The 15924-nt window shown below is 39.2% G+C and overlaps 1 protein-coding gene across 1 annotated transcript in view; it reads left to right on the plus strand.

The window, feature by feature from the left end:
- Positions 1 to 15924, plus strand: part of SPAG17 (sperm associated antigen 17) — a 118004-nt gene that overhangs the window by 69229 nt on the left and 32851 nt on the right. The window contains exons 24-28 of the mRNA XM_054810419.1: positions 1209 to 1414; positions 5807 to 5927; positions 8753 to 9126; positions 10749 to 10881; positions 15659 to 15879. Coding sequence (XP_054666394.1) covers positions 1209 to 1414; positions 5807 to 5927; positions 8753 to 9126; positions 10749 to 10881; positions 15659 to 15879 — 1055 coding nt within the window. The remainder of the gene's footprint in view (positions 1 to 1208; positions 1415 to 5806; positions 5928 to 8752; positions 9127 to 10748; positions 10882 to 15658; positions 15880 to 15924) is intronic.

Raw genomic sequence — 15924 nt, forward strand, 5'->3', positions numbered from 1 at the left:
TATGATCTCACACCAGAGTGGTTTTATTAGCATGCTTCCAGATGCACTTCTTTTCTTCTTTGTCTGAATGTGATCTGGCTTGCAATTTGTCAATGACTTATTTAACTTTTCTTTGCCTGATTGATCCGTTTTCACATTAAATAATGTTGTTCATTGGAATAAGCAGAAATAAAATGTAATTTTGAAAAAAAAAAAAAAATTGGAAATCTTCCTGAAGATATTCGTGAAATGACTGACTTGTCATAAAACTTCATACTTTGTAGAAACTACTAAGGAAATCAAGCTTCCTTTATTTATTTAAAAAAAAAAAACCTTTTCAAAAGATGGTTTCTGAGATCATCACGTTTTGCTCACTGGTGTTTTCAGTTCTTATCTGTATGGGTGTGGTTAAGGTGTGGATAGTAAGTTGCTCCATCTGGGGTAACAAGTTCTCCAAAACAATAATTCAATTGCTTAAATTGTCTGGATGGGAAACAAGGTGCTATTTCATGAATTGTAGGTTTGAGACTTCAAGCAAGAAAAGATGCTTAATAAAAATCTTTCAAAAAAATGTTAGGGTTAGAGCTGACTGAGTTTTTCTGATTAAAGAGAAATGTCAGTTCATTGAAACAAAAATGTTTTACAGAAAATCTTAATTTGTATTAATTTTATTTTCAAGAAACTGTTTTGGAAGGCAACATGACTACTTCCTGTTAACATGCTTAGCAGGCTGCCCTAATGCTTGGGCTTTAAGAATTGGGAGAGTCTCAGCAATTTTAGATGATCAGAATCTTTTTGACTCATAGCAAAATAGAGCTATGTAGTGCAAAACTGCTGGAGTTGGTCTGTGCTGGATCAGCCCATGATAAAGCATAACAACAGTGATCATTTCCTAGATACTAAACTCAAATCGTCTCCACCTATCTAAGTATTCTGGAGGTAAAATAGAATTTAAAAAAATGTATTTTCCATTTTTGAGAGACAAGTGATGACCTATGGGAAGCAATAGTGTTAGGATGCCTTTTAGGCTGATGCATAGTCAGTCTATGGAAAGATTTTCTAAATAATTTCTTATATTCAGTCACTCTATCTGAAATAATAAACTCTCCCACCAAGGTTATTATTTCAAAGGTAAAATTTAGTGTACAAAATCTTGTTAAAAAGAAAATGTGGCCACCTACATTTATGAAACTTAATTACATTAAAAATATTGCTTTTGCCTTCCTTAGATGATGAAACAGATCCTGTCTTAACAAGAATTCTGAACATCCCTTCTGTTCATACTCCGACCATAATTTCTCCACTTACATCAGCTTCAGAGAAAAAAGATAAGTCCGTCAAACAAAAATCAGGAAAATCTCTGCCATCTAAAAAAGGAAGCCGTAGCAAAATAGGCCCTCCACCACCTGATGACCTGGTAAAGCAAGAAGGAAAGGTGAGAGAGTAGACATTATCCAATGAACACAGAAAAGAAACAAACAAAAATTCATATACAGGAACTTATGTAACAGAAACATATATTCTTCTCAGAGGGCTTTGAGCTGTGCCTTAACAAATTCCTAGCAATTAATGGTGCTTCTAAGGATATGTTTTACTCGTCCAGTTGTTGTCAGAAGTATGTATTGGCAGCTGTTAATGAAACTAGCCTTTACATGATGTAGAGCTGTGTGTCTTCCATGGTCCACATACTTTTGTCAATTTTGGCTTTACCATTAGCCTGTTACCTTATTAATCTTAGTGACTAGAACTGCTCTGGAAATTAATTTTTAGTTTAACCAAGTAGCAGAATTTCTCTGTGCTTTTCAAAACCTGTATTGGAATGTCTAACCAACTAGTAAATTATTGGAGACAGTTTTGCAAAAGCTTGCTCTGCAATTTGGTGTTTCCGGCTGATCACAAGCCAGGGACCAGCAACTTGAGGAAGTTATTTTTGTCTGAAGTGCTTCTGTCACAGGACAGTCCTTTGGAAAGGATGGATGACATTTTAAAAGCAGATTCTGAATTTCTGTTATGGGATACTTAGCACAGAGTAATGCAGGAACTACAGGACCATGTACATCAGAAATACATAGAGCATTTAATCTTGAACATTTGTCACAGAGCTCTATGAGAATCTTTTTGGCATTAAAACATGTGAGTGGGGGAGACCATATCAGTTCAGAAATGGATGACAGTTCCCCTCTGCAAGATGACTAACCTAGATTATCTCAGGTCATTAACTAATTATTGGCAGAATATTGTATTAGGAAAATATTGGGAAAAGTTTCTTTACCAAAAGGGTCGTCAAGCACTGGAACAGGCTGCCCAGGCAAGTGGTTGAGTCACCATCCCTGGAGGCATTTAAAACATGCGTAGATGTGGTGCTTAGGGATGTGGTTCAGTGGTGGACTTGGCAGTGCTAGGTTAGTGGTTGGACTTGATGATCTTAATGGTCTTTTCCAACCAAAACAATTCTATGATTCTATTGTAGACAACCACAGGAAGTTCATTTGGTCCAGTGATCTCACAGATCAGCCAGAGTATGAGTTATGTGAAAAGTTCTCAAAGAAATATGAGAGGAGATACTTGCAGGATGGTGGAAGAGGATGCAGGCATTGTCTATTTGAGATGATTTAACCTCTTTTCTTTTTTGACACTGTTTTCTCCAACCAGCAGTGTCCTAAAAATGGACACAATTAAAATACAAAAGAAACTCTGAGAGAAGTTCAGAAATGAACATGAATAGTATTGAGAATCAATTTAGTTACCGCCTTTGGTTTAGGAAAGAACAGTCTTCTGAAAATTGGCATAATCAGAACACAAAGCTGTGAAATCCATAAACAGTTTCATGTAACACTAATATTCTAAAATACATTGTCCCTTTCAATGTGATCAAGTTACAAAAGAGTAGCATTTCTAGGTAACGTTTGTTAAATGTGGTTCTTAATATCTTTCCAGACTAACTGCTAAAATATTTAAAGCATATAGTAGTGTGTTTTCATTTTCCCCCTACTTGGTTCCATCTTTAATCAAGTATGGCTGAAATGATGCAGAAAGAACTGCAAATACAATGTCCCAGTTCTCATCCTGAGCCAAATTTACGTCCAATCTACTGCATATAATACTGCATATAATACTTTTCATGACAAATTATTTTCTATTAACCTAGTCGTCCCTCCCTCTTATGTTCTGCTTCTTCCATAGGCTGGTGGGTGGTATGTAAAGAATATGAGTGGCACTAGGTCTGCCATCTTTTCCTGCACTGTTTTCTCTTTTGTCCTGCTCCTCAGAATTTTTCCATGGAAAATTAACACTAGTTCATCCAAGTGTGGTGGTTTCCAATTCCAGAAGCATTTCATGAAACTCTACTTCAGTTCTTGTTACTATTTTCTAGGGTACTGCCCTGAAAAGCTTCACCACCTTCTGGTCTAAAGATCTGATCATTTCTTTTTTGGAATTATGTCTTGGAAAACTGGTCTTTTGTCTACTCTGATTACTTTTTTCCACTTCTCTCAAAATCACTCTTGCTATGCCGTCACCAGAGGCTTATGGGTTATCAGCTCCCTTGGCAAGGGAGGTTGAATGGAGATCATAATTCCGTTGATAGAGCTGAGCTGAACTGTTCAAAGAGATAGAATGGACAATATGGAAATGAAGTGTTAAATGCAGTGCAGGTTTATCAGAAACAGGAGATAGCTTCCATTACAAAGCAAATGAGAGGAGAGAGTAATAAGAAAGACAAGAACAAACACATACTGAGAGTCGCAGGAATAGCCTTGGAAGACTCTACAACACAACGTACCTATCCTGCTTCTGTGGTACCTAGTGGATGAAGTAATGCTGTGGTTCTTGTTTCAACATGGATTCTGTCCATATCCACAAAAAGTCCTGCTGAACTAATTTCAGCAAGTTTAGCTAGGTATTTAAAGAGCATGAGCATGGAAAGTAGTGTAGGGAGTTGCCAAACAGCACCCAGCATAACATACAGCAATTCTGTGGTACAAATGAACTGTATACAAACAAATATCCCTACCATTAAAATTCTGTCAGGAGGACATCTAAGTTCCTCCTCTTCTTCCAAAAGGCTTTTTACTATCTTGTTTAGAATGTCTTCAGACAGAGAGTATCTATAGTAGTGCATACAGCACACAGCTGTGTGAGTCTGCAAGTATTTTGGAGGACAGGTTTAGAATCTGAAGTGAACTTGACAAATTCACATGGACATGGTCTGGAAAACATGATGCAATTCAGTAAGTGCTAGGTTCTGCAATTACATATAAATAATCAATATGTATCTACAGAATGGGTAACAGTTCTGTCAATAACAGTTCTACAGAGAGAGGTCTGAGAGTTGCAATGGATCACAAGCTATATAGAAGTCAACAATGCCATCTTGCTGTGAGAAGGGCAAAGACCACATTGAGGTGAATAAACAGGAGTATAGCCTGCTAAATATGTGAAGTTATTTTCCATTCAGGGCCGGTAGGGCCTCAGTTGAAATATTATGTCCAATTATGGATACTGCACTGCAAGAAAATTTGTGCCACACTGGAAAGTTCTAAGGAAAGCACCATGAAAGATCAGAGGTCTAGAAAACTTGACCAGTGGGGAGAGATTAAAGGACTTGGTATGGGTTTCTTTGATCCAGTGTTGAGAGACAGAATAGCCTTCTGTAAAGAGGTAAAGGGACACCATCACCTCTTATGCTAGCCCATATAATCAAAAGAAGTAATCAAAAATAAACTAATTTTCTGCTAGAGAGATTCAGGCTAACCAATAGGAAAATGTTGGTAGGGTTAATCAAGGTAAAGCACTGAGACAGATTGCCAGGAAACCTCCAGCCCTGGAAATTTTTAGAACAGCTTACATTAACAGTTTTCTCTAACAATGTAGGTATACTTGATTTTTTTTTACCATTAGACAGGGAGAAGTAAATGGCAACTGATGGTTACTTCTACCCTATTCTGTGACTTCTACCCCATGATCCTTTGACTACGATCTTAGGGTATTGAGGGTAGCCTTAATTACCCAGTAATACAGTGTAAAGTAACCATAAAATGTACAGCATTCTTTATTCTGAAAAACAGGTGGCAAAACATCTGCCAAATTTCCCTACTTTTCCCTATATTTCTATTCCTCAAAATCAAGAATGTGTGATAATATCAGGACTAGGTTCTCTCTGTTACATCTGCAATCCAAAATCATTTTCTTCTTACGATTACTGGCATAGTGTAGTTCATTGTCATGTAGGTTTGGGGGGGGTAGGGGTGACATCAAAGGGTGCATTGTTGTATTTTTTCCAAATGTTCCAGGGTCTTCAGACATTTCTTAAGTCATCCTCATCTTTTCCAGTCATCAGAACAGTTTCCACTACAGAGCAGTGCAAAGAGGATCACAAGTTTTGACGGTCAAGCATTCCTTCCTGTCCCTTTCTCAAGTTGGTGCTGTATTTGCAGCAGACTGGAAGTACTGCTTTACTTATCTTTTGTGCTCTTTTAATGATTATAGGTAAAATAGCTGATATACCTGTAAGAATTATTTCACGCTGTTCTGCTTCACGTTATCCATTTATTGTCATTCTGACCCTGTGCACAAGATAGTATAATAACTCAGCAAAATGAATAAAGTTAGTTAGGAAGAGTTGTTCTTCAAACGTTAATAAAGACCAACAAAAGAAGATAGCATGATCAAAGAAAATAAGCTAATGTTTCCACTTCAGAATTCATAAAATTTCAAAATGTTAAAAATGAATGGTAGAAAGCATTTTTTAAATGTTTTGTTACAACTGAAATCTGGAGTCTAATTTTTTCTTAATTCTTTAAAAACTCATTCATGTTTCATTCTGTAGGTGGAAATGGAAGAATCAGCTTCCCAAACGCAAGTGATGTCAAATCCTCTTGCTTTCCCAAGTTTGAATGTCTCATGTCCCAATGGACTAGTATTAACTTTCCTTGATGAAACTTTTGGAGGTTAGTTTTCTGAGCCACTGCAAAGTAAGGAATTTTTAAATAAGTTAAAATTACAGAAGAAAATTATTTCTGCCTTGATGGGTTTAGATGTAACATTATGAATTTTTTAACGTCTCAGATTACTAAGTCTATCATAATGTCCATTTAATAGTATTTGCAATATAAATAATGTGTTTTAATTCAAACAAATGTAAAATCTACCATTGTTGGACGTAACAGATTGGGGGTAGGGAAGCAGCAACCCTAAAAAGCACTTGGGAGTCATGTTGGATAATCAGTTGAATATGCACATATATTGGAATACAAAAGAAAAATGAGCAAATTGAATTCATAAATGCATATATATCGAGGAATCTTGAGTGATAACAGGAAGATTGTTATGTTACCTATATCTGCAATTCCTTTAGAATCGTATGTATTGTTCTTAAGATGTTCATATTTTGAAAGATTCAGGGAAGAGTGACAAGAATGATGAAAGCATTGGAAGGTGTATCTTATAGTTAGCCTATGTCACCAGAGAACTCAATTTAATTATGAAAGGAAAGGACAAAGATGTCCCAGTCTGAAAGTACAAAGGAAACAGAATTTTGGTGATAGCTTGTAAACTTGGTATACAAAGGTAGTAAAATTTCAGGGGCTTGAAACTGAAAAGTAGTACTTTATACTAGATTTAAATTATACTCATTTTTCAATGGTAAGAATGATTAACAAAACTAACCCAGGCTGTAATGGACTCTCCGCTACTGGATATTTTGCAATCAGGTTTTGTTGACTTTCTAAAATATCAGTTTGAAACGGGAATTACTTCAGGTAAGTCCTTTGGTTTATGTCATCCAGTACATTCAGAGAAGACAGTCATAATAAGCCTTTCTGCCCTTATCGTTGATATTTTCGTCTTGAAGACTCATGTGGTATATAGATACATGTAAGTTTCTGTGCCTGACTTATCCTTGTGCAATGATTCCGTTTCCCAATGTTTTTGAAAACCGGCATGAGGTTCATCTTTGCATACTGTAAACTGTAGTAAAACTTGGGGTTTTGTAGTCACACCATTAGGTTTTGAAGCAGATAAATGTGAATTTCGCTGTTGTCATCCAGTCAATTTTGGAAACAGCCACCTACAGATGTCATTTAATGCCTATGTAAAACAAACCTGTACAGCTCAGGCTGTATTGGAGCTATTGAATATGTGAAAATAGATCAGCACAACTGCAGAGGTACCCATATCCAGAAATAAACCAGATTTATCACACACACCAAGTACATGCTAGCAGTAATTCCAACACATCCTATGCATGAGCTGTTGCATAAAAACCGGCAGAATCATTTGTCTTCCTGGCAACTGATGAAACAACATACCTCTTAGAAACCAGCCAAGTGGTTATAAATTAATAAAATGTATATAAATTAATATAATGTATATAAAAGTATATAAAGTGTATATAAATTAATAAAAATAATAAATTTGTATTAAATAGCATTAATAAATGTAGAATGGTATATAAGGATCCAGCACAAATTTATAATAAAGTGAGAGAGGAATGTATTGATTTTTTTTTTGGCCACACAGACCTGAATTGCTAGTAAAAGCTACCTTCATTTTTCTTCTCAGACATCTCTTTCCTTTTAATATCAAAATCATAGAATCATTGAACAGCCCAGATTGGAAGGGACATCGGAAGGTCATCTAATCCAACCTTTTGTGGGAAAGAGAGCCTAGATGAGCTTGTCTATCACCCTGTCCAATCACATCTGGAAAACCTAAAGCAATGGGGGGGGGGGGTGTCTATCAAATCCCTGGGGAGGTTGTTCCAGTGAATGATTGTTCTCACTGTAAAATACTTCTCTTACATTGAGATGAAACCTCTCCCATTGTTCCTTGTGTTCTCCATGTGGCTCCTTGTGAAGGGAGAGCCTCTGTCCTCTTTGTAGCTACCCTTTAAGTACTGGAATACTGTTATGAGGTCTCCCCCTCCAGGGAGAAGAGACGTAATTCCTTCAGTCTTTGCTCATAGACAGACTCTCCAGCCCTCTGATCATCTCTGTGGCCCTCCTTTGGACCCTCTCCAGTCTGTCCGCATCTTTCTTGAATTGTCAGGACCAGAACTGCACACAGTACTTCCAGTGCGGCCTGACAAGCGCTGAGTAGAGTGGGGTGATCACAGCTCTGTCTCTGCTAGTAATGCCCCTGTGGATGCAGCCAGCTTGGCAGGATTTGCCAGTTTAGGGTAAATGTGCTTCAATCAATCTGGTATGAAGTAGAGAATGCAGAGGGTTTTCAAGCATGCATAGTTTGGCAAGGAGCATAAGTTGAAATTCGGAATAGTTGAGGTGAACAGAGCAATTACGGACATGTACATGTAGTCTCTTGACACAGCTACCATAATTATACTCATTAGCACGCTCAACACACTGCCATAGTTTGATCGAAAAACCTTATTTGTTCAAGTAGACAAAATACCTAACTTCAGTTTCTATACAAATTCAAACTTGGTGAAACTCAGTAAGTTTTTTCACCTTTATGGGCAGTTAGGAAATTTCTCTTACCTAATGTCAGTCTTCCAAATGTCAGCATCTGTAATAAATCTTCAAATTTCATGTATTTTCATTTGGAAAGACAGACACCTCCACAGGAAGTTGCAGAGTTTCTGAGTAGGTGACTGCTTTGAATTGTTCTCTGAAAAGGAGAGTCTGTCCCTTACTCTGTGGATTACAGAGGAAGCCAGGGAGGGTTAGCCTTACTCACCTAAAGTTGCATACCTTCTGTAGACACCACGATGCTAGGTGTGCTACACAGTATTAAGTAATTGAGAATTTGTTTTCAGATTTGAAAGGTGAAGCCACTATAGCTGAAGCTGAGAAAGAGGTGGTAAAGAAAAGTGAGGCCGAAGGAAATGAAACGAAGGAAGAGGAGGCTGAGAAAGGTGAGGCCAAAGGAGATGAAGCAAAGGAGGAAGAGGTTATGGAAAGCAGAGAAAAGGAATATGAGATTACAGAAGGAGAAATAAAGCACGAAGACACCAAAAGAGAACAGACCAAGCAGTCTACTCTGGAAATTCTGGTTAGGCAAAGTTATTCTCAAAAGGTAAAGAATGCTCATCTATATACATCTGTGGCAAGGCAAGCAGAACAAGAGGTGTCAAGAGTCATCACCAGTCAAGGAACTGTCATAAAGTACATGATGGACGGATCTACGCAGGTATGTTTAGTAGAATTCATTGAAAGCAGTCTGCGTGTGTGATTACCTTTTGAATTTTTGCTTGTCAGCTGAGAGAGAGAAGTGTCCAGTTTATAGACAAAGTAACCACTGAGTTATGCAGCCATGTCAAGACTAAAATGCTCTTGGCTTTATTCAGAATCAGAGCTTAAGGCACATAGGGAGCTTTAATGATGAAAATTTTAGGCACGTGAAGATTTTAGGGAACTTTGGGATTACAAAATAGCTGAATACAGTTTTGAGAACTACATTCCTGGACTTAAACATCTGAAGTGTGGTTTAGTTGGGCTTTGGGTATTTTTGGCAACACAAAAGCATCCATATATTTTTTCATCTAAACAGTCATATGGGATCCAGAAAAGACCTGCACTATTCTTCAGTCCTGCAGACACCTTTAGGTATCCTAAATTTTGATCAAAAAGACTTTATATTCCTAAGTACCTTCTTTGTTTACACGTATTTAAGTTGCCCAGAATTTGGGTACCTTTTAGGTGCTATAGGCTAGATACCATCTTTCCAGATACTGTAATCAGTCTACAAGCAATTATCTTTTTAAAGTCTAAGTCTCCATGTGTAGTTAGCAAACAGATGAAAGGAGTCATCATCTATTTTGACTCAGAAATTGTCAAAATAATTCCTTATTTCCTCAAGTTTTTTTTCTGTCTAAGTAGACAACAACTCCAAGTTCTTTACATTCATTCATTACATTAGATCTTAAACCATTTAGCCAGGATTTCTGAGAAATATATCCATTTCAGTAGTATGCAAAGAAGCTAGCTGCTGTATGTCTATATATTCTCAACACACTTCCTTCTGACAGAAGCATATAGATCTTATGTGCCTTAGCATGATTGTACTATAGTCTTTGTATAAGCAGATTATGCATGCGTCCTTCATTATATTAACTTAATGCTTGTGACACATCAAGAATGTATTGCATATACATAGGCATTCAAAAAAGAAGAAACAGTTAATTACCTTACAGTAACTGTAACTCTTGAGATGTTTCTATACGTTGTCCATTTGTTTTCCACATGGTACTGTCTTCTCCCTAGAACATCTGTACTGTATTTGTAAATTAATTCAGGGACAATTGTTCCCTGCCACACAAGGGAACATGCATATCAAGAGTTTAGTGTGATGGACAATAGATCTCAGAAACCAGCTATAATAATATAAATAACCATGACTTCTTTTTGTTAGCTGTCTTGATGGCTAAAATTAACAGCAATCCTAGACATGTGGAATATATGAATACAAATCAATGTGGTGATACAGATGCATTACCGCTGCTACAAAAAAAGTCATCAACATTTGACTACTTAAATAGTCAAAGAATAATCTTTGCTGTTAGATTTTATAATGCCTAGTTGTTAATAAATAGAGTCTCCATTAATTATATATGTGAACTGCAGCAATTATCAGTCCTTTCTTTTTGAGATGGCTTCCTCATTTCTTGCATTCATTCTGACAGTCTTTTACTTTTTTCCCCCTCCATCACCCACAGTATTCTAGTGACTACTGCATTTGAGATACATTCTTTTGAGACTTTCTATTGGTGTTTGAAGTGATTTTAAACTCTAGTATGTCCTTTATTTCTGTAGATTCTGTTTGCTGATGGCACAGTGAGTAGGAGTCCTGATTCTGGCCCTGTCATACCACCACCTACAATTCCAGATAACATGCAACCATTACCACAATTGGTGGAGCCTTTACCTGAGACCAGCATTAAGAAAGGTAACATTTCCAGTGTTTTGGACAAATTTAAAGTTAGCAGGGCTGATGATACTTTATAAAGAGTGTATTTCTTTACTCTGAAAATTCTAGCAATGTGAAAATGCAATTTTATCTGTACTCAGTTGCTGCACACTGCTAATTTGATACCTTCATAGCAAATAATTTCTCTCCTACTCCAGATTTCTTTTTCTTCTAACATGCTAGGACTCTAATAAGTAAAAGGGTAAGAGCTACATCAGTAGCAGAGTGATTCAACAAAAAGTCTTTTAAAAGAAATCCTTATTTATGTAGTAGTGTAAAATCCTTACTTCTGTGTTACACAGTTTTTAGTCTTGCTATCAAGAAATGCTTCTCTCGCAGAGTACTTACTGTATTTTTCTTTCTCATTGTATGTATTCCAAGGCACCTACTATTGGTCATTATCAAATGGTTGTATGAACTTGTGGTCTGTCCCAATATAACCATTCTTGCATTATTTTGTTTGACTGAGAAAGAACCAAATGAAAGTTTACTTCATACCTCAGAGTGTAGTCCAAGATCACTCTCAGTGCTACTTAGTGCAAAGAGTAATTATGACCTGTTGTAATATTAACTTAGAATTTATTGGAAGTATGTGAATAAAAATTGCTGCCAAAGAGAAAAGTCTGTCAAAAAGAGGCTTTCAAGTCATCAAGTCCAGTCCTTGTTCTTAGGATATTCCTTAGGATAACTGTAAAGATGTTGGAGAACTTCTCTGACAAACTGTCTTCTAATTTTCAGTCTCAGTGACGTGGTTTAGCCCCAGCCGGCAGCTGGGTGCCACGCGCCGCTCACTCACCCCTCCCCCGGCGGGCTGGGGAAGAGAACGGAAAAACAACGGCAAAGCCTCGAGGGTTGGGATAAGGGCAGTTTACTGGGACAGCAAGGGAGAGGGAAACAATCAACAACAGTACTGATAACAGATATTCACAATGGGTGATAACAAAGAACAATTTACCGATCCCACGACCGACCGGACGCTCAGCCTGTCCCAGAGCCACACCGAACCCGCCCCTGCCCGACTAGCCCCCTTTTATGGTGAGCATGACGTCACATGGTATGGAATAGCCCCCGGCCAGCTTGGCTCACCTGTCCTGGCTCTTTGTGAAATTAACTCTGTCCTTGCCAGAACCAGGACATTATCCACCCCTTATTCCATACCATTTACGTCATGCCCAGATTATTTCACAGATCTCATTCCCTTAACTCTACGGGCTATCGCTCTAAAATGCCTGTCAAGTTCATTTAGTCCATGGCTTTTGGGTTCCATCTGCCATTACAGTCTCTCAGAGCAGGAGCAATGGTGCGTGCTACTGGATTGTTGCACGCTACATCCGGAGTTTTCACGGCCGGTGTATCTGGTGTGGTCCATGATCACAGTCTGGATGTCAAAGATGTGATTTTTAATGAAGTTCCTGGGCACCAGTTGAAGTCAGTTCTAGTTCCATCATCATGGCACTTTGTTCGGTTTCAAAGTCCATCCTTCATTAGTTTTGGGTGATTCTTATGGTCATACCATTAATACAGTATATAGCTATTAATATCATACAATTTGATTTATTGGCTATTTTCACCTAAAATCAAATCCCCTTGGGGTACACACCGGACTTCCCCATCTTTTCTCATCACCCACCAAGTGCCCCCTGGTCCCTGAGCAAAAGCAATCCCACAGATGGGCTTGCCTTTGCCTGAAGCGGAGATAACCCAAACTGTTTTACCCAACATATTTTTCATGCGCACTACAGGAACTTTATCCCCTTCTACTGGGCGTGGAAGTTTTGATTGGGCAGGGCCAGCTCGATTGGCAGATCCCCTAGTGTTAACTAACCAGGTGGCCTTTGCTAAATGGGTGTCCCAGTGTTTGAGGGTCCCACCACCCATTGCTCTCAGGGTAGTTTTTAGCAGTCCATTGTACCTTTCAATTTTCCCAGAGGCTGGTGCATGGTAGGGGATGTGATACACCCACTCAATACCATGCTCTTTGGCCCAGGTGTCTATGAGGTTGTTCCGAAAATGAGTCCCATTGTCTGACTCAATTCTCTCTGGGGTGCCATGTCGCCACAGGACTTGCTTTTCAAGACCCAGGATGGTGTTCTGGGCAGTGGCATGGGGCACAGGATATGTTTCCAGCCATCCAGTGGTTGCTTCCACCATTGTAAGAACATAACGCTTGCCTTGGCGGGTTTGTGGGAGCGTGATGTAGTCGATTTGCCATGCTTCCCCATATTTATATTTCAACCATCAGCCTCCATACCACAGAGGCTTTACCCGCTTGGCTTGCTTGATGGCGGCGCATGTTTCACATTGATGGATGACCTGTGAGATGGCGTCCATGCTCAAGTCCACCCCTCGATCACGGGCCCATCTATATGTCGCATCTCTTGGAAGGCGGCTGAAATCTTTCCGCATATCTCGCAGCTCACTCAGGGACAGGGATTGGGTGATCACTTCTGGTTCTGACTCTTCTTGTTCTCATGATGGTCCCGATTCATCATCATCTTTCACTAAGCGAACCAATTTCCTTGTGTATTTCTTTTTGTGTATAGGGGCGACTGATACTGGTATGGGTTGATCTTTTGGCTCAGCTGCGGGGCCTGCTGTGGGGGCCTGGGCAGCTGCGGGGCCTGCTGCGGGGGCCTGGGCAGCTGCGGGGCCTGTGGGTCTGCTCTCTCCCTCTGGGTGGTGCTGTCTACTCTCAAGCAGTGTTTGATAGATTGTGGCCAGGGCCCAACACAGTGCAGTAAGTTGTGCCTCCTTAGAATCCCCACAGCATTTTCCTTTCAAATATTCTACCATTTTATCAGGGTCTTGCAGTTGTTCGGGGGTGAAGCTCCAAACCATTGGGGGTGAGAAGGTCTCTAGATACCTGCCCATAGTCTCCCACATGCCATGCCAGCCCTGACCATTCAGCCTTGGGGAAGATCCTTGGGTGGTATTCTTGAAACAATTTTTGCTAACCCTGAACAGGAGTTGGAAACCATGCAGGAGACATAGCAATAGGAATATACTGGCCTGAACATTCCAAGGGTATTCAAAATTCTCAAAAATTGTTGTAACCAACCAAAAGGGAAAAGGGGAGGTGAAAGAGTGAGAGAAGGTATCCCCCCCATCTTTCCCATAGATTGGGTGCAATTATTAATCAGTTCTGAAAGATACTGACCAAGGTACGGGCCTGACAGAAATGCTACATACAAGTACCAGCTCAGACTCATGACCGTCGATGATATCTTATCATAAGTCATTATCACACAATACAACAATATGAGAACATAAACCCCTCTCCCAGAGATGATAAACAGCGCCACAGGGATTACATAGAGTAAACACGGGTTTACAAACCAGAGCCATGTGACCAAACAGAACAGCATTATGACCAGCAACTGTTTCAATAACATTATAGATGCTTATAACAACTTTGTTTTAACACACTTGGGTCAAACTTGTCGTTATCACAACCCTTCGAGCCCCACGTTGGGTGCCAAAAAAAAGGACTGACGTGGTTTAGCCCCAGCCGGCAGCTGGGTGCCACGCGCCGCTCACCCACCCCTCCCCCGGCGGGCTGGGGAAGAGAACGGAAAAACAACGGCAAAGCCTCGAGGGTTGGGATAAGGGCAGTTTACTGGGACAGCAAGGGAGAGGGAAACAATCAACAACAGTACTGATAACAGATATTCACAATGGGTGATAACAAAGAACAATTTACCGATCCCACGACCGACCGGACGCTCAGCCTGTCCCAGAGCCACACCGAACCCGCCCCTGCCCGACTAGCCCCCTTTTATGGTGAGCATGACGTCACATGGTATGGAATAGCCCCCGGCCAGCTTGGCTCACCTGTCCTGGCTCTTTGTGAAATTAACTCTGTCCTTGCCAGAACCAGGACACTCAGTATTTGTGGCCAATGTATATCCTTTATTCCTTATCCTTTATTTACAATCACTTTTTCCTCCCACCTTTCCTCTCCACTGCTTAGTCTCGACAAATTTATAATTTATAGTGAACAGTTTCATCTCTTTTTGGCTTTTTTTTCCTTTTTTTTTTTTTTTTTTTTTTTCCCCTCTAGGATGTGTATGCTGTAAGCCTTTGAGACTCCTCTGGACAATGCAGTTGTCTTTTGCACACACAGTCTAAATTCCTTTTCTTGAATACGGGAGACCAGAGTTCTCTATCACCCTTTTAATAAGATCTCTCATTACCTTTCACAATGGAATCTCCATTCCTTTTCTTCTGATGCACTATAGTGTTGTGTTTGCCTTTTTTGACACTATATTTTTACACTGATAACTTGTAGTCATTCTGTATGGATGATACCTCCAGGTCTTTCTTTTCTTCTACTGTTGCAAACTTGTCTGAAGCAGAAATTATTTTTATTCCTTTTCACATTAAATTTCATTCTAATAGACTGTATCAAATTTCTGTTACTTTAATCTTCAAGATCATGGGGTAGTTTTGGATGCTTTTTTTCCTGTAATCTATTCAGATTTTCTTCTGCATTGGTGGTTCCTTCCAAAGTCATGTCATAATCAGATGTCATTAGCATGCCGTTTACTTATTCCATGTCATTAACGGACACATTAAATAAGATTAGTTCAAGGGCACCCCTTTGAGTAACAGCACTTGTAATTTCCTTCCAGCCTGATAAATAGTTTTTATTTCAATTCTGTCAAAACCAATACTCACAGAAACTCTGCACTTCATTGATTTTTGTTTTTTGCCTTAGAGAATACCAAGTCTCATATAGAAATTTTTGTTTCTGCAGGAAAAGGCAATGACAGAAACAGTATATCAAACCCAACCAAGGATGAGTTGTTTGAAAATACTGTTCAGGGTCTGGTTAATTTTGAGCAACCTAAGGAGAACCAGGCAGGAACCTGGATAACAACAACTCCATCAGGCATTCGAGTGGGCACTGAGGGAGCAAAGAGAATGGATCTGAAGCCAATCTTACTCTTTCAGGCAACTGACCCAGCTGATGGAACGGTATTACTATTTTTGTGTTATTATAGCACTGTCTACTAAGCTAAG

Source organism: Grus americana, chromosome 1, assembly GCF_028858705.1.
Source record: "Grus americana isolate bGruAme1 chromosome 1, bGruAme1.mat, whole genome shotgun sequence".
NCBI classification, from domain to species: Eukaryota; Metazoa; Chordata; class Aves; order Gruiformes; family Gruidae; genus Grus; species Grus americana.